The 26,273-nt window shown below is 52.5% G+C and overlaps 1 protein-coding gene across 1 annotated transcript in view; it reads right to left on the reverse strand.

The window, feature by feature from the left end:
• Positions 1-1,046: 1,046 nt before the first annotated feature.
• Positions 1,047-26,273, reverse strand: part of HS3ST4 (heparan sulfate-glucosamine 3-sulfotransferase 4) — a 52,161-nt gene continuing 26,934 nt past the window's right edge. The window contains exon 2 of the mRNA XM_051632274.1: positions 1,047-1,683. Within this exon, the coding sequence (XP_051488234.1) occupies positions 1,047-1,683 (637 nt within the window). The remainder of the gene's footprint in view (positions 1,684-26,273) is intronic.

Consider the following 26,273-nt stretch of genomic DNA (forward strand, 5'->3'; position numbering starts at 1 on the left):
TGTAAAATTATTCCTATTATATACTTCCAATTTTTATGTAATTTGGGGATTTGTGGGTCTGTGAAAAACTGTGTTATGTCAGGAGCTGTTTTTAAATCTAATCAGGCTAATAGGAGCTGACATGACGTTAGCAGGGACTGTTGGCTCCCTGCTGTCACCCTCTCTGTTCCCACCAGGAATTCCTAGCTCCAAACAGCGGGGCAGGGTACAGCACGACCTTGTGCAGCTCCACACTGTGCCTTGGCAGCCCAGCTGGGCAGTGAGCCCCCAGCTTGCTCTGAGCAGGTGCCTGGGAATGGTCCTCAGCACAGCTTCCAGGAGGGGCCTGGGGGAGCCCCAGGTCTGGTCTCGCTGGGCATCCCAGCAGAGCAGGAACGACTCTCTTCCAGTACTGAAGTTATGCCCATCCATTGGAGGAGAATCTGGCCCAGGTGTTCTGTGGCACTTGGTAAATACTAGTTTTAGTGCAACAAGTAATTGAAACATCTGGTGCAAATGAAGTTTCTGTCCATAGTTCCTTTGCAGCATAACTGGCTTTTTTCCTGCCACACACAAATACCAGTGTGCCAGTGAATGCACATGTCCTGAACTTACCAGACCTGATGCTGCTGTTTGGGGAAAACTAAAAGCCAGGGCAGGAGAAATCACATCAGTGGATTTGTCCCAGTGCTGCTGGGTTTTGTGGGCCACCTTCCCACTCAGCTGGCCCTAGGAGGAGGGGCTGGTCCTGCCCGCCAGGCAGACACCAGCAGCAAAGTGGTGACATGAAGCATCCCACCACCCCAAGGAGCCCCTTGCCCTTTGCCTCCTCCTCGCTCCCACCCATCCCCTCATCCCCTGCCATCACGGGGGAGAGCCCAGTGCAACCTGAGGTGATGTGCCACTAAGGTTTCAGAGCTGGAAACGCGGGGAGGCTTCGGTGCATCCCTGGTAGCGCAGGAGTCTTGGGCTCACACAGCTGAGCTTTGAGCCCTCAGTGAGTTTTGGGTCTCTAATGATGATCCACATCTGAAAAAGAAAAGAGCTTTTTTTCTGATTTCATGGATCTACTTATCGCTTTCTTCCTGCTCCCACTGGAAATCTTGGCCCGTCATTTGGTAAAACATGACATTGAAGGGTTTGTAAAACTTCCGCAGTCTGTGGATGACATCTGGGTCTATTTTGGGGTGAGTTCGACCCTTGGACTTGCCCAGGCACCGGGGAGCACTGCTGTCCTCTGGCTTCTTTAGACAGGGGAACCCCTTGGTTTTATTAAAATAAAAATGTTTCTCTGTCACAATCCTCTTGAGGCCTAAGAAGTCCTGGACCTTGGCCATTTCCCCTGCTGGGTCAGTGATGAGCCTTTCTCCACTGACAAAAAGGATTTGGGAGAGGGGGAAGTACTGGAGCCAGTTCTCCAAGTGCAGGGCATAGATCCCAATGCGGATTGCGCTCCAGGAAGCATCGATCAGCCCCAGGGTCCGGTTCTTGAAGGCCAGCACCTCGAAGGTGGGGATTTCTGGCTTCTTGGAGAGTGTCTGCGTGTAGTCTGAGATGGCCCTGGTGACTGGGTTCCTCACCACCACGATCAGCTTCGTGTCCTTGGCCATAGAGTGAATGCGCCTGGGGGCCTCGTTAGTCACAAAGTAGCTGGGGGTCTTCTCCATGGTGATCTGGCCGTCCAATGTCTTGGGCATCACATTCCTGTGCAGAAGCAGAGGAGGGGTGGTTAGCAAGGGGCCAGGCACAGGTGGACACCCTGGTCATGCAGGTGTTGGTGGGATGTTCAGGAGGAGGAATGCTGCTACACCTGCAGGTCCAAGGGACCAAAGCACTTCTGGATTTGTTTCTTCTCAGACCCTGGACACAATGGGCACCTGGAGTGCTAAATTTGCCTTGGGAACACATTATACAGTCAATTCGCCATAGGCACATGTAGACAAAAGTTAATTGACAATAAACCTGTACAATACCTGTCTGTTCAGCAAGCCATCTGCTTCCATTTGCTCAATTAAGCCTATTCACTTCAGAGCCTTGTACCAGAGTGGTGCAGTTAGGATTACACAAGACCTTTTTGTTATGATGACATGCTTTTAAATGTCTCAGCTAATAAAACTTAATACAGAATAAGATCCCTTGCTTCTAGTACAATAATTAAATTTATTTACTATCTTGTGTGTGAGAATGAATGACTTTTCTTTTATCTCTAATTCACATGCTCTGTCAATAATTAATTGCTGCTGGGTTTTGAGCTTCCTGTGCAAGCACTTTTATTAGCCAAAAGGAATTTGCCTACTGGATAAATTAGCAGGTAGTAAGACTTTCCTGGATAGCATATTACCATACTGTAAAATGAAACTGCAGCAAGATAGCATTTATATCTAAGAAAATGAAGAGGTAAATGCTTGTCCCAGCTGCCCCCAGTTAAAGAGTATGATAACAACCTGGAAGGTATGAAGTGTCATTACCTGCAAAAGCATCACAGCCTCTTTCATGCCTCCTCAGCTGCCTGGTGCTGGAGAGCCCAGAAGGCCACAAGCCCTCCTGCCACAGCTGGATTCTGGGCATTGGGTTCCATACCTGCCCTCTACCTGTTCAGAGGCTTTACAGGCACAGCACTGACTGCTTTTTAAGTGTGCTTTAAGAATGGCTTTTGTCTTAAGCCTGGCAAATACTCATGCCTAGGCACACTCACACCAAGCACAGTTTGCTTGATCTGTTGTTGGCTAATTTGGCCCGAGGACAGTTCCTGGAGGCAGGAGTGACTCGAAGCTTCCAGGAAGCACCTCCAGCACTGGCCAAGTCTGGAGCAGACATGGCGGATGGTGAGCCATCAGTCTGGCCTCTTTCAGTGTTGCCGTGCACTTGCGACTGCTGGGACCCTCCTTGTCTGTGTAATCCATCCACAGGGCTTGTTCTGCCGCGGTGCTGCAGGAGGACGTGCCGCGTCTCCTGCCGGGGCAAGAGCGAAGGTGGGTTTGGTGGTGCCATGGCTGCTTGTGCCCTCAGTGGGTTTGGGTGCCAAGCAGGGCCCTGTGGCTCCCCCTCTTCTGCCTTCAGCATCTTCACTGTGGAGAAATCTCGATCTGGGCCCTGGCCAAGGGGCTTAAAGGGGCTCCAGCTCACCCCTTCCAGGGCCGGTGCTGCCGTGGCCATGCCCTGCCAGGGAGCTCATCCCTCCAGCATCACGTCCCTCCAGAGCTGCCTTCCCGACGTGCAGGGTGGCTGCATCCCTTCCAGGCCAGGGCCTTCTTTGGGCCTCAGCTGAAAACACGAATGAAGCTCTGGGGGACTGACCTGGGGCTACCACTGCTGCTTGGAGCTTGGATCAGTGCTGAGACGAGGGTCAGCTGGGACCAACGGGGTGGCAGAGAGTTCCTGGCACGTGGCTGCGGGAAGATGAAGCAGCAGCTCTGATGTTTGAGTGGAGGGCGTCAGCTGAGAGCACAGTGGCCTGGACAGCAGGAAAGGAGCAGCGTGTAAAAGTCCTTCCACCTTGGGAATGGTGCTGGGCCGCAGACAAGTCCCCAGCAGCACTCCCCACCCTGGAGCCGCCCAGCAGCTCCACACACATTTGTGCTCTGGCAGGATAAGCTGTTCCCTGTGCAACCGCCTGGGCAGGAGGGACCAGCACAGGCAGCGCTGGCTGCTGTGTGCTCCTCTGAGTCAGACACCCTGGCAGCATGCAGCAGGCTGGCAAATGTCAAAACGCAGTGATTATGAGCTGCTAGAAGCTGTGCTGGACTAGAAACGTGGGTTCTCAGACAACAGGGCTGGAGGGGACCCTCAGCATGGCCAGGTCCCCTGGAGAGTGGCCTCACCAGCACCTCTACCCTGCAACAGAGATCTCAGGGAGCCAGGGGCTCCAGGGGGTCAGGTACCAACATCACAGCTGCTCAGCACCTCAGCTGCAGAGAGAATTGGTCTAGTCACAGCCACTAGCTTGTTTTTCTATAATATATCTTTGTCTCTGGTTTATTCTAGCTGACAAGATGCTGTTCTGCAGAGAAGTGCCTGTGGACTCTTGCACTGAAGGCTCAGAGCCTGCAGGGCTGGCTGGACCCCTGCCCCTCATGCCAAGGTTCAGGCTTTGCAATCAGCCTTCACTGGCTCTGTGTTACAGGCCAGGTCTATGATTTGTGGGGTTTTGGATGACAATGCTTTCAGAGATTAAAAATAATCAGAACTCAGAGGAAGCACTGCTGCTCTCCACCCATTCTGCTGCTCTGCCCCACCACTGGTGGCAGGGGCTGATGACAGCAAGAGGAGGGTCCCCTTCTCCCTCCAGACCCCACCATGCCATGGTAACAGTCTTCATGGACAGCTTCGTAAACCAGGATTTTGGTCCGCTCTGTTCTAAGGTCAGGGCAAGACAATTGTCTTGTTTTTAAAATTATACTTACTTAGCTTTTACTTTAAATTATGGTTTCAATAAGCTATTGCAAAAAAAACCCAAACCTCTAAGCCTTTTCTCTGTGGTGGGGACGCTTCAGACAATACACTGGAAGCAAGTTGAAGACTGATATTCAACTATAAAACAAACACACCAGGGGTTTATAAAAGAAGCACGAGCAAACTATTAATTACAACAGCCCCTTCAGATGATGTTACCACTATAAACAGGAGCTGAGAAATTGCAGAGCCAATAATCAGAAAGTGTTGCCACATTTAAGACTTGTGTTTGAGTCCACGCACAATAAAGACAAATGGAAAGATAGGTTGGCACTGAGGAGAGATGCAGGAGGGAAGTAGTGATCAAGAAAAAGAGGAGGAAAAGCAGATTCAGCTTTTGCAGTAGAGTTTAGGAGCTGCATATTGGGAGCTGCAGTGTCCTCGAGACATCCCCAGCCCTGCAGAGCACCAGAACTGCTGCAGCTCTGGGCTGCACATGCCAAAATGCTTTTCCCCAAGCTCTGCCTTATTTCAGAGTTACTTTCTAGGTGCTGCCTTTCCTGGGCACAGGGGTGCCTTGCTGAGCCCCCACCCTGCACAGGCAGCTGTGGAGGGGGCTGAAGCCTGCAACCCCTCACGCAGCACGTCTTGCTGCTCAACATAGCTGTGCCAGCTCTTGCTGCTGAGAATAGGGTGTTAAACCTGGAGCAGCTGTCTCTCTGGCACAGCAGGAGCACTCCTCAGTGCAGTTAACCTTCACAGAGCTGCCATGTGCTCTGCCTCAACCACACGCATTCCAACCAGCTCTGTGTGCTTGGGCAGGATACGACGCTCTAGATCGTGCTTCTCCAGTGGTTGCTGCAGAGCTCTGCCATGCTGGGCCAGGGCTTTGCTGCTGGAGAGGACTGTCCAGCCTCTGGGACACACTTTGGTTCTTCTCACAGCGCCTGTTTGCCTTCCAATACCAGGCTGGTTGTTGAAGAGGAGTCACTGTGCTGCTGAGTACCTCGGAGAGCTGCCCAGGGGATGAAGTGCTGGAAGGAACGTCTAGTCTTGGCTCTGCCACTCCTCTCTACTCACGACCTGTCTCTCCATCATGACCCACCTGAGAAAGGGGGGCAATGGCACCAAGGCATTTACCCTGGAAGGAGCTCCACCACCAGCCAGCATTAATGCCTCCTGCAGGCAGTGACAGGAGCTCTTCACACATGTTGGCAGCACATCCCTGCACTGTACAATGTCATAAGGAAATGATTATTGCCCCTCCTGGGCTTGGATCCAGAAATTACATGGTCCTTCCAGCAGATAATCAGATATGTATTGTTGGGTGCTTGCTTGGGATTTTGATATTCCTCTCCTTTCCTGCTCAGCTCCAGGCCACAGCACTGAGGAATAAGGAGAGCCAGGCTGCTCTGCAGGGCCCCAGCACCCCTGCAGCCCCCCACTCTGATGGCCTCCATCTTCCAGTGTTTTTGCTCTGTTCACAGAAGCAGCCCCAGGCACAGTGCGGTGACAGGCAGGACATCTGGCTCCCAGCTCCGGTCTGTGGCAAAGGCCAGCTCTAAGTCCTCATTGGGAAAATGTGCTGCAGTAATTGTTCTTAACTGCTGGCTTCAGACAAGCTCTTTATTTTCAAAGGATACATTTTGTAAATTTGTGAATTTGCATGTTGCCAAAATCCCCTTGTGGTTTATTTAAATCCAGATTATCTTGTTTATTCCTTCAGTCACAGCTGTCATTTATCTCTGTGTAGGCAGCTTGCTCACAATGTTGCAGGTTTCCTGCAATCCCACTCAAAAAGAGTCTTTGTTAACTGTATTTTCATGTCCTCAACAAGAGAAGAAAGTTCACAGCAACTCCCAGGGCTTGGAGAACCACAGAGGAGGACACGGATTTGCACAATTGCTACGCAAAGGAGGTGATGGCCAGGTGCTGCAACAGTGTCACCTGCCCTTGGAGCTCATCTCTGCTGCTCCTCAGGGTGGAGCAAACATCTGCTTTTGTCTTCTGAAAAGACAAACATGAAGTAATTTTCCTTTTTATTATTAACGCATTCCAGTATAATTGCTTGAGCCGTCAACTGTGACCTGCCAGTAATTCAGCAGGCATGGGACTTCAGCATTGCAACTGAAGGCTGCAAGACGCATTAAAAGCAGAACCTATTTGCTGTAAGCCCCCAAGTCAAATCTCTTGTTGAATTTGTTCAAACATAAATTTACTGCTGAATTTACATAGGTTTAATGTTTCATAATCTTCTCGGTCTGTGAATCTATATTCAAGACTGAGTGCATTAGCTTCAAAATATTGTGCTTAACGCTGAAAATAATTTTAATCTCTCCAAAGTCCAATCCTTTGCACATCACTAAACCTCAGAATCCAATCCCTTCTAATAAGAGACACAAAACTTGCATCTGTTGCTGTCTAATAGATTCATACTGCTCTAATTCAAATGGCTTGCACATGTCTGTTAAAAAAAACATTAAAGGCAAATTGTCAAGCACTTTCAGAAAAGCGGATGCCAGTTCAGTCTGGAGCTAAAACAAAACACATCTCCCCTAGAGACTCACTGAAACAGTTTCATGGTTTGGGAGCTGGTGGGACTCTGCCAGCTGTGGGAGAAGGGGGTGAACTCCCCTGCTCTGTGACTTGAGCTCTGCTCTTGCAGAACTAAGTGCCCAAAATTAAGGGCTGCCTGGAACTGTTGGTTTCCCTCTCCAAGACAAGCAGCTTCCCTTTGTCCCAGATTTCCAAAGCCACTTGGTGTCCATGCAGAACACTCATGAGGGGCAGTTTGAGACTGTGAGGACGCTTCTTGCTCTGCATCAGCCCCCTTTCCTGCCAGGTCCCTGAAAAGCTCCTCCTGGGCCATGCAGGACATGGGACCCCTGGACACTACAGCCAGAGCAGCAATGAGCAGCCAGGGCTCAGGAGAGTTGGGCAGGGCCACTGTGCCCCCCGCTGGCCCGGCTGTGCGCCCCAGCCGGGCAGCAGGACAGAGCAGGGTCCCATGTTGCCATACCAACACAGGTACTAACCGAGTGACTAACCACAGGAGCTGATCCCAGACTGGCAGCATTGAGTTGCCATGGTGACCAAAAAGCCAAATTGGAAATTGTGTCAATAGCCAAGTTATCCAAGAGGAAACAAGTGTGCCCAGCAGGGCACAGGGCCCAAGCCTGGCTGGAGGCAGCTTGGCAGCCCAGACCCACTGCCTGGGCCCCCCCCCAAGCTCCTGCTCACAGGCCATTGAAACCACTCAGAGTATTGCAGAGGTTCAGCTGAATCCCTGGTGCCACCCCTAGGACCTTCCACAGGGCATTGCTCCCCTGCTCCCTCCATCCCTCTCCTGCTCCTCCACTTCTGCTTTCATTGCAGAGGGGTCTGTGCCCCCCCACACCCCTCCTTGGCACTGGTGCAGGCAGCTCAGGCTCTCAGGGCACCACCAACCGGTGCCAGCTGGGAACATGCCTGGGGGAGTGATGTGCCCGCCAGCATCATCCGAGGTGCTCTCCCAGATGCAGGCCAAAATGCCTATGGAATACGGTCGTTCCAGTGTGATTTTTCATCTCACCCAGTCTGTAGTCCAACAATTGCAAAGAAAATGATTGTGTCTCCACAAAATGCAGAATCTTTAATGGCTCATTGGCACGTGCTTAAGTTGGCCTGGATAAGAATTCACTCCTGAGAGCCCACTATTGATTCTGTCAGGGATTCAGAGGTTTTATAGGCATCGCTCAGGATCTCTTTAGTGCTTGTACCTTCTTAATGGCTCTTATCGCCGACAGAACGGAAAACACCCCCCACCCACCTTCCTCATGCACCGGGAAGCGGCTGAATCCGCGCCAGGAGACAGTGCCACGGTCTGGGCAGCCCTGGGGACAGAACCCTGCCCTGGTTCCTCTGATGGGATTTAGGAGGTGGGGAGATACCCGGGCCAGGGGAAGAGGTGGGTGAGCCTCACACAGGAAGGCTTCTCTCCTCCTACCACTACACAACAAAATCAGTGGGCAGCTGGCTGAGTAACAGACAAAAATATAAATATGCTCTGATTTCACTGGGACCATCTGGCTCATGCATGATAGATGGTAAGAATGCTATAATCATGGAACAGAGAACTAAGCTGATCCATTAAAGTCTTTTAGCAGAAGCAACTATGGAACCTGTACTAATCCAGCAATGCTTTGTGAACAGCCATCACAAGGTTAGATCCATTCAGTTGCAATTAAAAATAACCCTCGTTTTTCAGGCTGGCTCAGATAGCTCTTACAACATTGTGTTCCCCAAAGACTCTCATGGATATAGATTGTTGATACTCACACAATGCAATCTGAAATTATTATCTTAATGCTAAATCTTGCTTTTTTCTGTTCTTCTCTCAAGTGGATCTCCTCCAGCGTATTGCTGTTGCCTCTTGCCAAAAATCGCTTGCCCATCTGACTGTGCTGCTCTCACATGGGCTAGACAGTCCCAGGTTAGACAGTGCTGCTGTGATTTCACTGCTTTCCAAATGAATAGTGCCCTTGCCCACCTTCCTCCCCACACATGCCATGGCAAGTGCAGGGGTGGTGTGCTCCTCCCAAGCTGACTGATGGCCAACAGCTCCTCTAGAAAGGCCAGCAGAGCTCTGCAGGCTCCCAGCACAGCTGGACGTGCCTGGCAGGTCTGCACCAGCACACACCATCTTGAGTGGCTCATAGACAGCCCCAGCACCACTCCAGTCCTGTGGATGGAGATGCCTGTTCACTGTGGCATTGCTTCACCAGGCATAAGTTTGGCCTGATCTCTCTGACATTAGCATGGGATTTATTGTTGGTCATCACTCAGCCATGAAACAGGTTGTGAAAAAGGCTGGAAATGCATATTTCCAACCCAACTGCAGTCAAAATTGTTTTGACTAAGCCTCACTACCATTCTCTACAGAAGTGCTGCGATGCTGTTCCCTGGGAATATCTGGGTGTCATCTACCAGATTTAAGTCCTGTATCTATCACAGGTACAGCTGAGCAGCACCAGAGTGGCACACACATGCTGGAGCAGGGACCCACTAGGGAGGCAGGGCAAGTAAGTCCTACCTCCTTTGGCTGAGGATGTTCAAGTCAAGGCAGACTGTTACGAGTTCAGATTTCCCTTCAGCATAAGGGTACAAGTCCCCCGAGTATCAGTTCATTCATTTTCCACTGTCATGGAGGGAGAATGTAAAAACCAGCTTGATATGGGAAAGATACAACTGAGAAAGAGAGCTGTACACAGTCCAGTTCACTTCAAACATTGGTGTGATTCAACTGGGCAGTCTAAACTATTCCCAATTGCCAAAGGTGGGCCTTTTTCTGACAAGGAAGATCATGAAAAGAGAATACCAAAATGTAGTGCTCATATACATTGTGGGAAGCCTTTTTTCATCTTCTGGAAAATTTACTTCTACCAGGAAAAAAACCGACAATCATGGCTACCTAAGTGAAAGCGCTGCTGCTGTATCATGCTAAAAGCTTTTCAGGGAAAACAGTAAATAAATTCCACTCTTCAAATGCGTCTGAATGTTATCCTAACACAGTGCCAGAGTAATAGGTGAGCAATCAACCGCTAAAAGGCTGAGAATTGTTACGGAGGGACAACAGAGGAGCGATAACTACAGAATAGGTTGAATAACAAAGAAGGGGAGCGATAGGCTGAATAACAAAAGTAACTGTACACACCTCGGGGCTGAGCTCTGCAGCCAGGGGGAAGGAGGACAGAGAGGTTTGACACAAACCCTCCGGTGGAGCCACAGCGGCTCCTGGCTGGCCTGGGGCAGGAGCACAGCCCTTCTGCGCCTTCAGACCTGGGCAACTTCTTGTTAGGTTTCAAGTTGTAGACGAGACAGGTCCGCGCGGGCAGCAAGGGGAGGAGGAGGAGGACAAGCTCCGGCCGAGAGGTGACAGCAGATGCTCGAGGTCGCAAAGCCAGTCCCAAATCCCTCCACATAGACACTGGATGGCCAGATCTTCTCCACTGCATTAACATCTCAACTGTCCAAAACACAATATTCCACTTTTCAACATGTACAGAGGGCAGTGTGGGCATCCAGCCCCTGCAGACCAGCCCATGCCCTGGGCAGAGAGCCCCCTGCCTGTCCTGTCCAACACCAGGCAGCAAAGAACCCCAGGGCACCATCCCCATCCCACCTCTTCCCTGCAGCTCCTGATCTCCCCAGCTGGGCACCAGAGGCAGGTGGCTGCATCAGCTCCCAAGTCCCCATGGCACCCTCGAGGCACAGGGAGATGACAAGGCACCGTCCTGGTCCCAGCATCAGATGAGCCCCATGGTGGCCAAGGCACTCCCTAAAGTGCCTGCCGAGGAGCCTGAGCTGCCCGCATGGTTCAGGCTCCTCCGTTCCCATCCAGGAGCTGCTGTTCTGCCTCAGGAGGGAGCAATGCTGCCCAGGCTGTTACCGAGGGCACATCTATTTATTATTTGCTTCTGTCGATTATTTTGGGGTTTAAATTCATTGATTATGTATGCAAAAATGGTAATACTGTGGCATCTGAATGTCTTTTAGGCATATAATACCCTTATTATTCAAAATGTTTTTTCCTCCATAATTGAATGGTTTACCATATTATTACTTTATGTTAATGACCTGGCATTTCCATTTTTCTATAGGATGCTTAATTGTAAGCAAAGTGCAATCAGAATCAGAGATGCCATCTGTAATTGACAGCATCATAATAACAGCCAGCATCACAGGAACAAAGTACCAAAATAAATGGCAGTGGGGAGAAAGCTGCCTTTGAAAATACCCAGGAAGCTGTTCCGGGCTGGGGCAGAGCCCCATCCATGCAGGATCCTCTCCCCAAGCAGTGACAGTTTGGGCATTAGCACAGATAGAGTGCTATTTATATCAGTTTGTACATTTAATCAGTTTTTTTGCAGTTTTCAGCGAGATGTGAACTATATCCCTGTCCAAGGCATTTGGTTCAAATCAGCTGAGACAGAGAATAATCAAGATTTATGATTCTCATTCTGACTCGGATCACACAGTCAGTGCAACCGGTACAGCAGAGCTTCCTCTCTGAGCTCGAGTGACATCCCTTCACTCTCCCTCGCAGCAGTGATTTAACGGCCATCCCAGGGACCGTCACAGCGCTGCTGCAGCTCCAGATAACGGCGGCTCCGCTCCCCCCGGAGCCCTGCACAGCAGCACCGGGGGGGCACCCCAACCCGCCGAGGGGGGTGTTTGGCAGAAATCAATACAATAGCATTTCACAAAATAAAACGGATTTCATCCCGTTCTGCCTCTAGTACAGCCCAGAGCAGCCAGGAGGAGCAGCCTGTGTACCTGCCCTACCTCGCACTGAGCGTCCTGGCCAGGGAACACAGGCCCTGTGCGAGGCACTGGTGGGAGCCCCTGCCCCGCTGCAGGGGCCGGGGAGCAGAGAGAGCTCTGGAGCCAGAGGGGTGAGCCTGGGCACGGTGCAGGAGCAGCTTCCAGCAGCAGGAAGGGCTGGTTGTCAGTGCTTCCAGCAGACAGCTCTATTTCCAGGCACCCAGCTCTGGCTCAGGAAGCCAGAGCTCCGCTATCCAAGACCTCAGCTGGGAAGCAAATGTTTAGATAAAAACTAAATGATCCAAAACCAACTCCATTAAAAGCAAGCCAGGTGATGGGAACACTGCAGTGGCGAGGCTGTTTCCAAGCCACTCCGCAGGCAGCCGAGCCATGCGAGCTGTCCCTGGCCTTGGCTCCCGGGACGCTCCCATGGGCTCTTCCCCAGACATCTGCTCCCGTTGGTGCCGGACAGACACCAGCCCGGGCCAGCAGCTCAGCCATGACTGCAGAGGTGGCCTCTGGCACCTCATAGGCTTTTGTGCCCAGGACAGACCCTGCAGTGGGGCAGGACCCCCAGGGAGCACATCCCAGGTGTCCTGTGCCCAGGCCGTGGCAGCGCTGTGAGCTGGGCAGGGCTGGAGCATCCCTCCTGTGACCAGGACAACAGGAGCTCTGGCCTGATAGCAGCAGGCAGCGAGCTGGGAAGGGGAAAGTAGCTCATCTTCCCCCCTGCACATCTTGGAAACGAAGGCAGAGAAATACATTGGCCACGAAGGGAAAATAAACACTGTTTGCTTGCAATGCTGAAGTCCTCCTATAGTAACATTGTGCCTGGTGTTTTGTTTTCCTTGGGGTTTGTTTAGCCATCCTTTCCCCTTACACATACACACAGCTTAGAATTAGCCAGGATTCTGCTAAATTCACACATGCAGTGTAACAGTCAAGTAAGTGAAAAAACAGCCTGATCCTACTCCAGTCAATAGAGTAAACAACTCCTGGTTTGGATAAACAGAATTACTAGTGCTGAAGAGCCCTGGGCAGCACTGCACACTCTGATTAGTGTAAATGCTAAACACAAACCAATTAACACTCTCTAAGTCTGCTTATCTCATGTCACTTAGTGCTAAAATGAAGCCCAACACTAAATACACATATTGATTTAGCCATTAAATCTAGCATCACTCAAAATAGCTCATTATATTACTGAGAAACAAATAAAGTCACCTTAATTTTCAGAACCCACCATATTATGAACAATGACTTAATTGCTCCATCCAGCACCAGAGAGTTATTACTGATCCCGAGAAAAGACAGATATTACTTAGCCTAAAAATTAAACCTAGTATTACCCCAGGCAAAGGTGGCAAGAGGGCATCTCTGTGCCATCTCCAGTAGCTTCACTGCAGAAACACTCAGCTCCCTGCTTGGTGCTGTGCTGTTCACTTACAGAGCCAGTGGACAGCCTTGGCCATCAAGAAGAAAACCATTGCTGGTACCAGACACAACTCACAGGCATCAATTAGCTCCTCTGAGGAAGAGAACAAGACTTACCACACAGTCCTGGCAAACACCACTGAATGCTGATGCCCTTCTCTGGAGTTCAGCTAGGTGCAACCAGCCCTGACAAAATGTCACCTCCAGATCTTGAAGAACCAAAGTTGCTTGTGGTTTGATCTGGTTATTACTACTGAAAGCTGGGCTGGGGGAAATTGCTGATGGGAAGGGTCTGGCTGGAGGCATCCTTTCTTAACAAGCTCCAGGAGAAGGCAGGGATGGGGAATGTGGATGTTAGCAGGCAGCGTCTGATGTTTACATTCCTAATTACAAGTGCTAATTCTTCAGTTTGGCCAGGTGTCCCTTCTGCAGACAAGGTTAATGGGATGTGAGAGGCCACAGCTGCCACAGCACCAAGTGAGGAGGACAGGCAAGGGACAGCAATATTAATCAGCCAGGAGCAATGCAAAAATGGTTATCTCAAGCTGTTTGGAGGCAGGGATTAAAAATAAATCTCCCTGAGTTTAATATTCTGCCAGTCAGCTCCTTTTTGTAGGTGGAATCTATTAAAAAATGATCTTCCTGCTAAAATGCTAAAGTATTTTTGACATTTAACAGCTTGCTTCTAGCAAAAAAGTGCAATAAATACATGGGAGAGCTAATTGGCTCCAGTACACCCAACACCCAGTCCATCACGAATAAGCAATGCCTGCTGGCTTACTGATGGCTCCGGCAGACCCCCAACACCTCCTCCTGAGCCACGGACATCTGCTCCAGCCTCCCGTGGTCACCCAGGGTAACCCAGACATTCCCACTGTGACCCAGCAGCAGAACAAAGCCAGCTGCAAACTGAACGTTTAGACCTGAGGGTCCTGGGGAGGGGCCATGTGCTGTCATTGGGCCCTACCAGAGCCTGTGCTTTGAGGTACTTAGTTTGCTGCAAGATGCAGAAAGAGCTGCTTGGCAATGTGCTCTTCTCAATAAAAATTAATGCTTTAACAAGAAGCCAAATAGCTACAGCTAATGTACTTCTGAATGAGATCTAAATTTTATTCATAAGCATCAGTGTCAGGACTAAAATAACAGTTTTATGGACACTATGAGCACAAACAGCTCTGCTGATTCAAAAACAGAAACTGCACTTCTGAATGAATCAACTCATTCATTTGGAACAAAAGCATCATTTTAAATACATGCCTCAAATAAAAAAGAAACCCAGAGACAATATTCTTGTGAGCTTGCTTCCAAGAAATGCACTGCAGAGGGAAGGGAACCTAGCTCCTGGCGAGGGGATAGTGCTGAGAATGACCAGAGGTCACTCAGAAGCAGCTGGAGGTGGTGTGGGGTGGCATTCCCACCTCTTGAATCATCTACATGAGAAAAGGAATCCCAGATGGGAGAGTATTATGCTGCTGTGGAAACCCTGCCGAGCTCCAGCATCCAGGATGTGCCAGCTCTGGTGCCAGTTGTAGTGGCCCTCATTTATTTGGAATGGATTGCACCATGTTAAGATATTTTTCTAGACTCCTGAGTACCAGGTATTGGGAAATTAGAAGGAATTTAAGGAAAAAGAAATCTCAGGTCTGTGGACATCACTCACTGATGTGTGGGAAGATGCACAGAGCCAGTCAATGTCCTGTCACATGGATGCAAAAGATTTTGCATGGATGTTTGTATCCATGCAGCCAGTGTATGGGATGCAGCAATGTATGATAAGGCAGCAAATGCACTAAATGTGTATCTCTGGAGAAAAATCATACAAAGAAGATGACTGTTTCTTGCCAATGTTCCCAACCATTGCTGTTCCCTGGTTTTCATGCTCCCGCTCTGCCTGGTGTGGTTTTCCTCGCCCTCACACTGTGTGGGTTCCCAGGCAGGGCAGCTCAGGCTTGGGCTGCAATCTGGGGTCTATGGAGCAGCTGTACGTGGCATTTCCAGATGTGCTCTAAGAGGGGTGGCCTGGGAAGAGCCTCATGGCACATCACACGTAGGAGTCTCCAGAAGCTTAGTCTGGATCTAGACGTGAATATTGATAATGTGGAGATATGCATTGGTAGCCCAACAGAGCAGTTAGAAATGCAAGTTAAAAACAGTGATAAAATTGGCACCTGTGGAGAGCTGTGTAGCTAGCAAGTAACTGATAAAAGGTTTTTAGGAAAGTACATCTTGGAGAGCGTGCTCATTACCGACAGAAGGGTCAGGTAGGTGTCAGGAAACACTCTGGTGTAAGGAAAACGTTGCAGACACATGACAGGAGGAGAAAATGCCGGTCCTATGGAGCAGTGGCAGTTCTTGTGCCTCAAGGCCTGAAACCAAGAGCTGCACAAGCAGCCTGCTGTGCTGAGCCCGGGCTCCCAGAGCTGCTGGACACCCCGGGCAGGTGTCCCCGTCCAGCCCCGGCAGGACACGCTGCGTGGGGAGGAGGCTGGGCCTGGCGCTGCAGCCCGGGCAGCCCCGCTCCTGGCACCGCCGCCTTCCCCGTACTGGGTAATATATCTGTGGCCACAAATGAAAGATCAATATTTATTTAACACACACACTACCCTTTAGAGGCCCTTAATTGTAAATTAATCATCATTAACTGACAGTAATTGAACATGCTGAGTGCTCCGATCACAGCGTTCCCAGCCACGGGAGGCCCTGGCAAAGCTGTTGGAGTGGAGGGAGTGGGACGGAGAGAGGAGGAGGAGGGGGAGTGCGAGGAGGCACGGCCAACCCCCTGCACCCACCCTGCTGGGAGCTGGGGTGCTCCAGGACCACCCCAGCCCTGCTCAGCTCATCGCAATCCTGGGCCGGAGGGACAGGGGAATCCCACAGGACTGTGACGGAAGAGAGGGTGAGCCCAGGCATCCCTCGCCCTGCTGCAGCCCCACAGCCCTTGGCAGGACGTGCTCGTGCTTGAGTCTCACACCCCTGGGAAAAGGCAGAGGCCTCCAGCCTGGCCAAAACCTCATCACCCAAGTGTCCAGCACCAGGGGTGGAGAAGAGGCATGTGAGTGGTGAAGGGACCATCACAGGGGAAAGGAGCATCAGCTGGGCTCTGCCCACCTGCCCGGGCTGTAGAGGGTCCCAGGATGGGAAGCGCTGTCACTGTCCCCGTCACCATCACGCCGCTCACAGCTCACCGTGTCCCGTCTGCTGGAAGTGGCAGGCTCTGAGCCCAGGGGATGCCTGTCCCTTGGGAGGGAGAAGCTGCAGTTTGTGTCTTTCCAGGTTTTACAGAAACACAAAGCAGATGCCCAAGTGCCAGTTGGCCCCTCGGGGGGCTGGTGGGACCGTCCCGCGGGGGCCTGCAGGACAGCAGGCGGGGGAGGCCGGGGGATGGACCAGCAGAGGTGGTCTGGACAGCACTGCTCTTCAACAAACCTGCACACTGGGGGGCTGTTGAGAGACGGTGTGAGTTGGAGCAGCTCTGCCCTGCACCGCTGGTGCTACTCTGATTAACCAACAAAATGTAACTCTGTCCTTGGTGAAGCAGGAGGCTGCGGCTGTGCAGGGCGTGCTGGCAGAAAGAAATGCAAATTCCCTTTCTGTAAGGACAACAGTGGCACTAACGCTGACTTTATTAAAATGCAGAATTATTTCAGGGGGCTTTGTTTAGCTCAGAGCCTGGAGGTAATTTATGCGCAAGGATGGAGCAGTGAGGGCTGTGCTCAGCTGCCTGGTGCTGCTAGCATCTCTTGGCTCGCTCTCCTGGTGTGAAGGCTTTCCAGCTCTGGAAGGAAGGTCTGGGAAGCTCACAGCCTCCCTGCTTCTTCTTGCTGAAGAAGTTTTCTTGTCCCCACAGCTCCTATGTACAGCTCCTGGTAACTGGGCGTTTAACACAGAGGCTAATTAAGTGCTCACAGATGAAGCAGATGGTTGGCTGTGCCCAGAATTTCCCTCTCATCCTGCCCTTCTCCTGCCACCTGCAGAGCAGCAGCCAACTGCACCAAGGAGCCTGCTGCACAGGAGATGTCATCTCCAAGTGCTGACACGTCATCCCCCGACCAGGCCATGGGGTGCAAGTGGCACCTCGGGCATGGCAAGGGCAGGAGTGTCAACCCCAGCAGCCACTGGACCCTGGATCTGCCCCAAGTGCCCTCAGGCTGGGCAGTTCATGAACTGGAGACTCATAGCTGGCAGTGTGAGCCACTGCAAGCTCTGATCAAAATCTGGGGCTTTGTTGCCTCTTCTGCTGCCTTGGCCCCTATACTGAAGGGAAGTGGGCAGGACTCAGCAGAAGAAATCCCAGAACCTGGCACAGAGATGACAATTAGTTTCTTATTATGAAATACTAAAACTGAGAGGCACATGGTTCATACACCTAAGTCTGAACTGCAGTGCAGCTCAGAGAACGTCCTGCTGGGCAGCAAGCACCTGGGTGGGTTCCTGGAAAGAGACCAGCAGAACTGGAAATGGGGCTTTCCCATGGTCACAACCAGGGTTTTTTGGGGGGAAGTGGCACAGCCCAGGAGTGTGGAAGGAGGAAAGGGCAGGCAGGGCTGGGGCTGCTGGGGCAGCACAGCAGGGATGCTCCCAGCATGGGCACTGAGCAGCATCTCCTGAGGGATGCCAAGCACTTCACCTCTGACTGAACAGCATTGCTAAGGCAAACAAAGGCTCCTGCAGCTTGTTGACAGGGAGGTTTATTGAGATGAAATTGTTGCATCAGGTTACGTGTTCTGGTTTTGAGGAGCTTATACTGTGTCCAAGATCAGGCTGGATTAAATCCCTGACTTGCACTGCTGTCCAGGAAGTCTCATCTAGGCTGATTTGCATTTTCATCTGCATACTAATGCTGGGCTAATAATGAGCAAGAAAACCTTCCCAGCTCATTGGTCCAGAGGTAAATGTCTGCAACAGCAAGTAAGAGGGGGTAAGGCTCCTGTGCTGCTGGAACAGATGCTGCCTGTGTCTCATGTGCAGGACCTGCCGTGCCCTGCCTGACAACACCAGGGTGCTGCCGAGCTGCACGGCTGGCAGCAGGATGCACACTCCTGGGGCTGTGTCCTTTGAACATGACAGACACCAAAGCTGGCCCCTTGCTGAGCTAGGTTTATCTCCTGACAGAAGCTGGTCTGCCCAGGTGTTACATGCAGCCCAGGGGCCTGCTGGGGGCAGTTGAAGGAGCTGCTAAATAAATCCAGGACTTTGGCTTCCATGCAGGTGGGGCACAGAGTTAGGGTGAAGGAGAAGAACCGTGTTCTCTGCCAGACTCTGGAGTTACACCTACATGCATCCATCCCTGGCAGCTGGGAGCAAGCAGCAGGTTTGCAGGAGTCAGGGGGAGGAATGGGAGCACTGTGAGTGTGCAGAGTTGAGAGCCTGGAGCCAGCTGCCTTCCAGAGGGAGAATCTGTTCTGGGGTAGGTATTTGGACACAGTTCAGAGGAACCTGCCTTGTCACATTTACATTCCTCTCCCCACGGTGGCACGGTGACAGAAGCCTGTCCGTATGGCGCCGTGGGAGGGAAAGCTTCCGCCCGCCATTGTCTGTGGGGACACGAACGGCGCTGGGCGCCTGCCACCAGCAGCTGGTGCCTCAAGGGTGCAGGCTGCTCGGCTGCCAGCCCTGTCCCTGCCTGTCCCCAGCCAGGAGAGCACAGGGACCCTGTTGCAGACGATCACTTCAAGGCACTTAAACACACCATTTAACTACTCCCAACGCTCTACTTCGTCAACCCCCTTCACTTGGAGTTTCTCTGCAGTTTGATCTCCTCACCAAACATCCTGCCAATTACCACGCAAAATAATCATGTTAATTTCCAACTCCGTTAGCAAACAGCCAATAAAATCTCTGGCGCTTGCCAAGAGCAGAGGTGCAGTGCTGCCTGCAGGGGGGCTGGGCCAGCAGCACCAGGGAGCACGACCAGGAGGGAGCAGGAGAAACCCAAAGTTGCACAGAAGGGAAATAACCACAGCCTCTGCAACAAATGGGTTCTGTACCCTGAGCAACCTCATGCCAAGCAGCAGTGCCATGGTGTGCAGCAGAGTGCCTACTTGTGCCCCGTCCTACAGTCCTGGGGCACCATGTCCCACCACACCTCTTGTGCTGCCATCACAGAGCAGCACCGTGTCATGCCCACCCCAGTCTGAGCTCCTGCCTGCCCTGGTCCCCTCTGCCAGGAACAACATCAGCAGGTCTGGTTCCAAAAGTGGGCACTGCATTCCCACAAGCCTTCCAAGAGGAAATGTTTCTTTCTGTACTTGAAAGTTCCCTGAAAGTTTCCAGCAAATTGAGGTTATAGCAAAGCAGAGCTGGGGTCAGCTCGTTCCGCGCCAGAGGCGGCCATGGCAGCTGCAGCACACAATGGTACAAGGGGATTAATCACAGTGGCTCAGCTCCTTTCCTGCCACTGTTTCACAGCCACGCTGCCCTAATTGTGGCTGGGAAGCAGAGTGTCCCCCAGTGCCTGGGGAGGCCATGGCTCTTTCAGATCAGGCAAAGCCTGGGTCAGCGCTATCTGACTGGCCATGCTCTCCTCCAGCCTGCTCACAGGGCATGGGGCACTGCCGGACCTTTGCTATGCCCAGCCCCAGTGCAGGGTACATGGGGTGGCATGGTGTGCCCCAGGGAATGCTCCCATCCAGCCATGATTGCATCTTCCCTGAGCCAAAGGACACGCGTGTCCCCGGCACATGGTGGGGAGGGATGTGTCCTGCACAGGCCTGGTGTGGCTCCGTGCTGCTCGGCACCAGGCCTGGTCTCCCGGCAGCTTCTGCTGGGCTGTCACCAGCCTTCCAGAGAAACCTGTTCACACTACCAGGAGCAATAAACCCCTACACTGTCCCAGCCCTCCCAGGGCTGCTGTCATTCCTCTCTGACTCCCTGCCTCTGAAGAACTTTCCCACAGAGGACTCGCAGTGGCTCTGCCCATTTGCTGTGCACTCAGCCTGGGACAAGCTGCACGTTTAACACTTTGGGCATTACCAATAATCCCAGCAGACATAGCTGTGTTATCCGACCGGTCACAATCACCTCGCTCAGTGGAAGAGCTGGCTCTGTTGGCTCCAGCCACCAATACTCAGCTCCAACCTGGCCACCACGTTTTGTGGGCAGGCACTTTCCAGCATCCCAGTGGGAGAGGGGGGGGAGCTGCCACCAGGCTGAGCACACGTGCTGGCCAGCCAGGCCACCAGAGACCCAGCAGGGCAGGGACACCCATCCCAAAAGCCACCGAAGCCCAGGTACTGATGGCAACCCAGTACCCAGCGAGGGGCAGCCCTGGTGGCTCCTGTGCTTTGCTGCCTGTGCAACAAGAGAAGGGCAGCCTGTGGGGCCGCGGCCAAGAAGCTCTTCCCACCTCACTTGCAGCTTTTCCAGACTCTGGGCATTTGCTGCACCTTCTGCCACTTCCCTGCCTGGGACAGAGCTGCAGGGCAGAGCACCCTCAGTGAGCAGGGCCAAGGGGCAGCTGGTTGCTCTGCCTGGCCTGGAATCCATCCTCCAGCACAGCCCTGGGGAGCCCCAAGGCTCAGTTCCCCACAGCCACCCTCAGCGGGGCAGGAACCGCCTGTGGTGGCCGCAGAGCCGCTGCAAGGAGTAAACCTCCAGTTACCAGTTACGCCTCCTACACATCTCCTCTCTATTTACAGACATAAATCCTGGGCGTTTCACGAGAAAAGGTTCAGCTTTGCCAGCCAGACTTGTGAAGCACTTTACATTAGCCCACGGCTCTGACACAGACGTTTCAGTGTGCACTGAAGCTACCCCTGAGTCAGCAATTGCCACACGAAGCCCCTGTTCTGGGCCAGGGTCACGGCAGAGCCGAATCCCCAATGCACTGGGGGGCTGCAGCCACCCTGGCCTGGGGGGCCCAGCCAGCCCCAGATCTTCTCCATGCTCCTGGGGAGCTTGGATGACAGCAGCAGGAGCAGCCAGAGCAGTGCCAGGGACCTTCCTCCTGCCCAGGGGAAGGAAATAGTGACTTTTAAAGAGTCAATTAGCTGTCAATTATCTTATGCTGAAGAAGGCAACTGCCTTATTGCTCGCAGCACTCCAGCTCGCCCAGAGAAGGCAAACACTCCTTTTCCCTGCCCAGCACAGTTACCCAGCCTCACTGCCCTGCTGCCAGGGCCAGGGCTGCTGATCCTGGTGCCCAGCCACCCACCCGTGCATGGCACCAGCCCTCGCTGCTCCTGGGCACGTCGGGGCCTCCGGCGCTGCCACCGCGGCGGCCGCGCTCGGCTCCCGGCAGCGGCACCAGCCCCGACACCCGGCGGGGCTGGGTCAGGCCGGGCACCGGCTGCACTGAGCCCTGAGCTCCCGCACCTGCTCCTGCTCCGTGCCCACACTCGCTTCAATCCTGCCTTTCCAGAGGTGCTTTCCCATGCCCTACCCGAGGGCTGCAGCCCAGGGCAGAATGGGGTCCAGGTGAGGAGGGAGAGATAGGCTGGGTGCTGCCGGCTCCCAGCAGGATGCACTGCCTTATGCTGGCCTGCAGTGCCTGGTGAGCTCTTCCTTGAGGTTTGGGAAACACCGGATTCCTGGACTGTTCCCTGCAGCCATGGCTTGACAGATTCACCACAGCAGTGGTCCCAAGTTCATGAGCTCCATCTCCAGAGGAAGACGTTCTCCTCATGGGAGCTTCCCTCGCAACATGCAGCCCAGCAGGGTATCACAGGCGTGTCAGAACAGGAAATCTCCATTAAAAATCTCCATTAAAAATATAGCAAAATAAAAAGGTTCCATTGTAATCCTATTAATGCATCTCCACACAGGTTGGTATCTCCTGAAGAGCACTTCCCATTAAAGAAATCAATTTAGTATTCAGCTTTCTTCCTGTGGTGCATATTGAAGTGGGATTTGACAATGATGGAAAACAGATTTGTGTTAAATACTGCCAATAATGTCTCATAGCTCAAGGTTACAGCTTCTTGTGAGCGACAGACGCTTGTAATCCAAAGCGTTGAAAATGCTGCGCTCCACTATCAATTACCTGGAGTTATTAGGTTTTAAAACAAACTGCACATCCGGACTTCAGGCCACATGTTTATTTACATTTTCCTTGCAGTTGCTTCACCCTGTTCTGGGCTTTCTGAGCTCGTTTGCTGCCAGCCCCTGCAGAGGCCACTTTGCAGCAAGGCTGCCTCCAGCTCCTGCTGCAGACCCCCCCCAATCCCGTGGCCCCACAAACCCACTGCCTGCAGGGTCTGTGTCCTCAGTGCCTCCACGTTTCAGACCTGGATGGGGCTCCAGGCTTCAGAGGCTACAGAAGACAGGTAATTTCTTGAGCCTCTTCTGTCTGGCTAAACGCAAACTGCAAGTTTCAGATTCACCAGTTTAGTTGGTAATTTCAAACAACAGTTTTTCTTCCTCTGGTCTCTCAGAAGCACACAGCAAAGCAGTTTGCTTGTGTCCTAAATCCTGGCTTTGATCCTTGACAAAAGCTTTCCTTTCTTTGATAAACAGAAATGAAGCTAAACATTAATGGATCTATTTCCTCTCACTTGAGAAGGTAGGGGAGCCTTGCAGTGGAGTCAGAAAGCCTTTTAGAGCATCTTTATATTTTGATGCTGCAGAAGTATCACCCAAGCTGGCATCTGCCCCTGTGAGCTCCCTGTGCCAAGGAGATGTCCGGGCAGAAGCAGGATGTGGTGCTGATGCCAAGGTGCCAGCATTGCACGTCTGCTGCCCAGGGGTGTGCTTGGGTCCAGCTATGCCACAAGGAAAACCAGGACAGCCTGGGAAACACCCAACAGGCTGGATTTCAGCCCTTGCTTGGGGATGCACAGCGTTATGTGTCTGCAGGAAGGGTGCTGCTGAGTGCCAGGGAGCAAAAACAACAGCCAGAGCTCAGGAAACAGAGGCACCATTGGCAGGTTAATCTGGTAGGTGGGAAGGACAGAATGCACATGCACTCGGAAGTGGGGCCATGGAACCCAGGTCCCTTATGCACTCGTTGCTAGACATCTCCTCAGTCATTTTTTACCCTAATTTGCAATTCTATAAAGCCATGCAGAAGCCCTGTCCCAGTTTTGGATTGCATTGTTGAAGCAGTATTCCGTGGGACAAGGAGTCTGTGTGATGTGCCCTTATGGACATCACTTTGCCCAAGCAATGGCAGGAAAGTCAACCAGCTGCCAAAGAGACTACAAGGGTGAGCAGGAGGATTGATCTAGCCCAGCTTGGCTACAAGGTGACCATAAACCAGGGCACAGCCAAATCTTCTGCAGGCCATGAAGACATCCATTGGTCCCACAAAACCCAGTATAACAGTGAATATTCTTGATTCCTGTCTATCAGCACTTCATTAAGCAATTACAGTTCTGCAGACCTTTTTGTTCTATAAAGAGTTCCTGCATCAATGGCAACAGCCTGCAAATATTCTAGAGGCATAAACAGAGTAATTAATCAGGGTGCGGTAATGGCGAGAAATTAACATAAGGAAAACACAGACTGAATTCCAGAGAAACTTTTCTGGCAGCAAACATCTTAATCAGAGAATTGCCATCCCAGGGAAAGGGGGAAATTCCACTGCATGATACAGGTCAGAGATCCTGGCAAATATCCCAGAGGGAATGCACAAATGCTGGCTCATGTGATGGGCAGGATGGCCCAGTGTGTGACTTGCATTTCCTAATATCAATCACTGAGTGATTTCTAATGATGATTCACTGTGCTAGGTGAAGGCACATCCATTCACCCGTGGCCTGACCAGGCAGCAGCGCCTGCCACCCTGCTGAGTGTGTGCTACCCGGGTCTCTCCATGCTCATTCAGCTGCTCTGCCACAGGCTGGGATTTGCAGCAGGTGACTCATTTCCAGCAGGTGACTCCTTTGCAGGAGGTCACTCCTTTGCAGCAGTTTACTGTCCCTATGCACCTGCCATCAACCTGTGAACTCCCCAGTGGGCAGGAAGAGCCCAGGGCCTGTTGGCTGCTACTTCCCAGCACTGGTTTCTGGTGGCTGACTGCTCCCAGGCCAGGCATGGCCAATGCTGTCTGTAGCTGAGCACTAGAGCTTGCACCCACTGCAGCCCCTTGCCCGTGGCTGCAGCCCTCATGCCACCATGTGTCTGCCTGAGCTGGAGCCTCCTGCGGCTCCACACTAGAGACCTGCTCCTGCACAGTAGCTATGAGAGGGAAGAGTGTGCTCTGGCCAGCCTTTGAAAAAGCAAAAACTGCAAGGTGAAAGAATAAAATTACTCCAATACATAAATTCTATTTTTACAGCAGCTTTTCCAGAAATTTGGGCACCATGAAGGGAGTGCAACAGCATGGCTGTACATGCACTGACCTCCTGTGAGAGTCCTGTGGACAGCAAACCCCATTGCTGGACTCTCAGCTGTTGGCTGAGGTTGAAACCTGCTAGTCCTGGTCACCCACCTCTTCCCTGCTTGTATCACCCCCCAGCTCTAACCACGCCATGCAAAGCCTGCCTGCTACACACCACCACACACTCAGTGCCACTGCACAGCGGCACAATGTTCCTCCCAGCCTCTCCCACAGAGACTCTGCTGTTCTGTGCCGTGGTGCCTGTTCAGGGGGAAGCCAGAGTCCCCATTTCCATCATAGAAAATAAAAATCCTCTGTACAGCTGTGGCGAAGAGTTTAAACCACAGGTTGGGACTTCTTCGGCTGCTGCCAACTGCTCCCTCAGTGCCTCCAGAAGGCTGTGCCCTGCCTGTCGTGCTGCTGGAGGTCGAAAGCAGAGCAGAGACTGCCTGATTTTACAGCAGATGCCAGGAACTCAGTGTAGTAACGAGTGCTGCTAACACAGCCTTGGAGTGCGCCCTGTGCAGCTGCAAGGGACGGGAAGGTTACCTTCGCTGCCGTCACGGGGAGGCAGCGCCTGCAGGACACGTCCCCTCCAACGCTGACAGATCATTTACTCTCTGCGTCCTGTTGCAAACAGATGTCTCAGTGCACCAGAGCAGCCACCCGAATGCTAAAGCAGTTTGTTCCCAGCGCTCCATGAAGATGTTATATTTGTTCCCAGAAGTTAATCTTTAAAGATTTTTAGAGTGATCAATAACCAGTGGATGTATGCAGAGCAGCCTGGATCAGCATCCAGGAGCACCATGCAGCTGAGCCCAGTGCCCAGCAGTGTGTGGCACTTGAGGGGCTGGGGCACAGAGCCCCACAGCACTGGGGGCTCTGGGCACCCAGCCCAGGGCCGTGGGGACCCTGGGCAGCTCCAAGCCAGGCCACAGCAGTTGGGGCCCCCAGGGCACACCAAGTGCTGGCACAGGACACACTGAGCCCCAGCTGCCCCAGGGCTCCTGCCCACTCCCCTGTGGGCATTCAGACCTCTGTGAGGAGCATGGGGAAGTTTAGCTTCAGTCTGACAAGCAGATTAGCAGGGAGAGGAGAGTTCAGTGCCAAGAAATGGGAAAACCACTCCATGTGCATCAGACGAAGGGCGTGATGCTGGGCTGTGCTGCTGGCAGGGATGGCATGTGCTGATGGAAACTTGCCTGTTCCTGCAGACTGGACAGTACATCCTTGTCCCACAGGGACTGCGGGAAACCAGCTGCCCCTGCACAGGCACAGGCAATGCCTTGTCATCCTCACTGAGCTCCCTCAGGCTCTTCCTCGGGTCCCTGACCTTCTCCTCTTGGGAAGGCTCCATCCCAGCCACCCCTCGCCCTGGCTCCAGTGCCTTCCTTGCTGGCTCCCCAGCACCAGGAGCAATGGGCACTGCCTGCCCCGGTGCTGCTTTGGACCCGAGTTGCCCGTTGCCTCAGCACGTGGCACTGGAAGAAAGCCAGGATGAGCTGGAGCGTTTCAGGAAAGCACCCCAGGTCCCAGCAAAGCCCCTCCCACTCTCTGAGAAGAATTTACATATTCATGAGTCTTATCACTCCCCTCAAGCTGCTGTGTGAACACAAGCAATTCAAAAAGCAACAGCACAAAAGACAGATTTTTAAGCCGTCAGGGACTCGGTAATACAGTTTCTCAAAGCCTCTCTTGCCCTGTGCCTGTCCTGCCGGCTTGAGCTCCAGCACCACTAGTCCCAAGGTGGTGACAGTCCCAGCAAGGCCAGCACGGGTCTAACATCCCTCGTGGTACTTCACCTTTATCAGCTGGCCCAGGGAGAAGTCCTTGGGTTCCCTGCAGCGTGGAGCACTTGGATCCCCCCAGCACCTTACCCGCGGGGGCTGGCTCTGCGCTGAAGGGAGGG

The sequence above is a fragment of the Apus apus genome, chromosome 14, assembly GCF_020740795.1.
Source record: "Apus apus isolate bApuApu2 chromosome 14, bApuApu2.pri.cur, whole genome shotgun sequence".
Taxonomy (NCBI): domain Eukaryota; kingdom Metazoa; phylum Chordata; class Aves; order Apodiformes; family Apodidae; genus Apus; species Apus apus.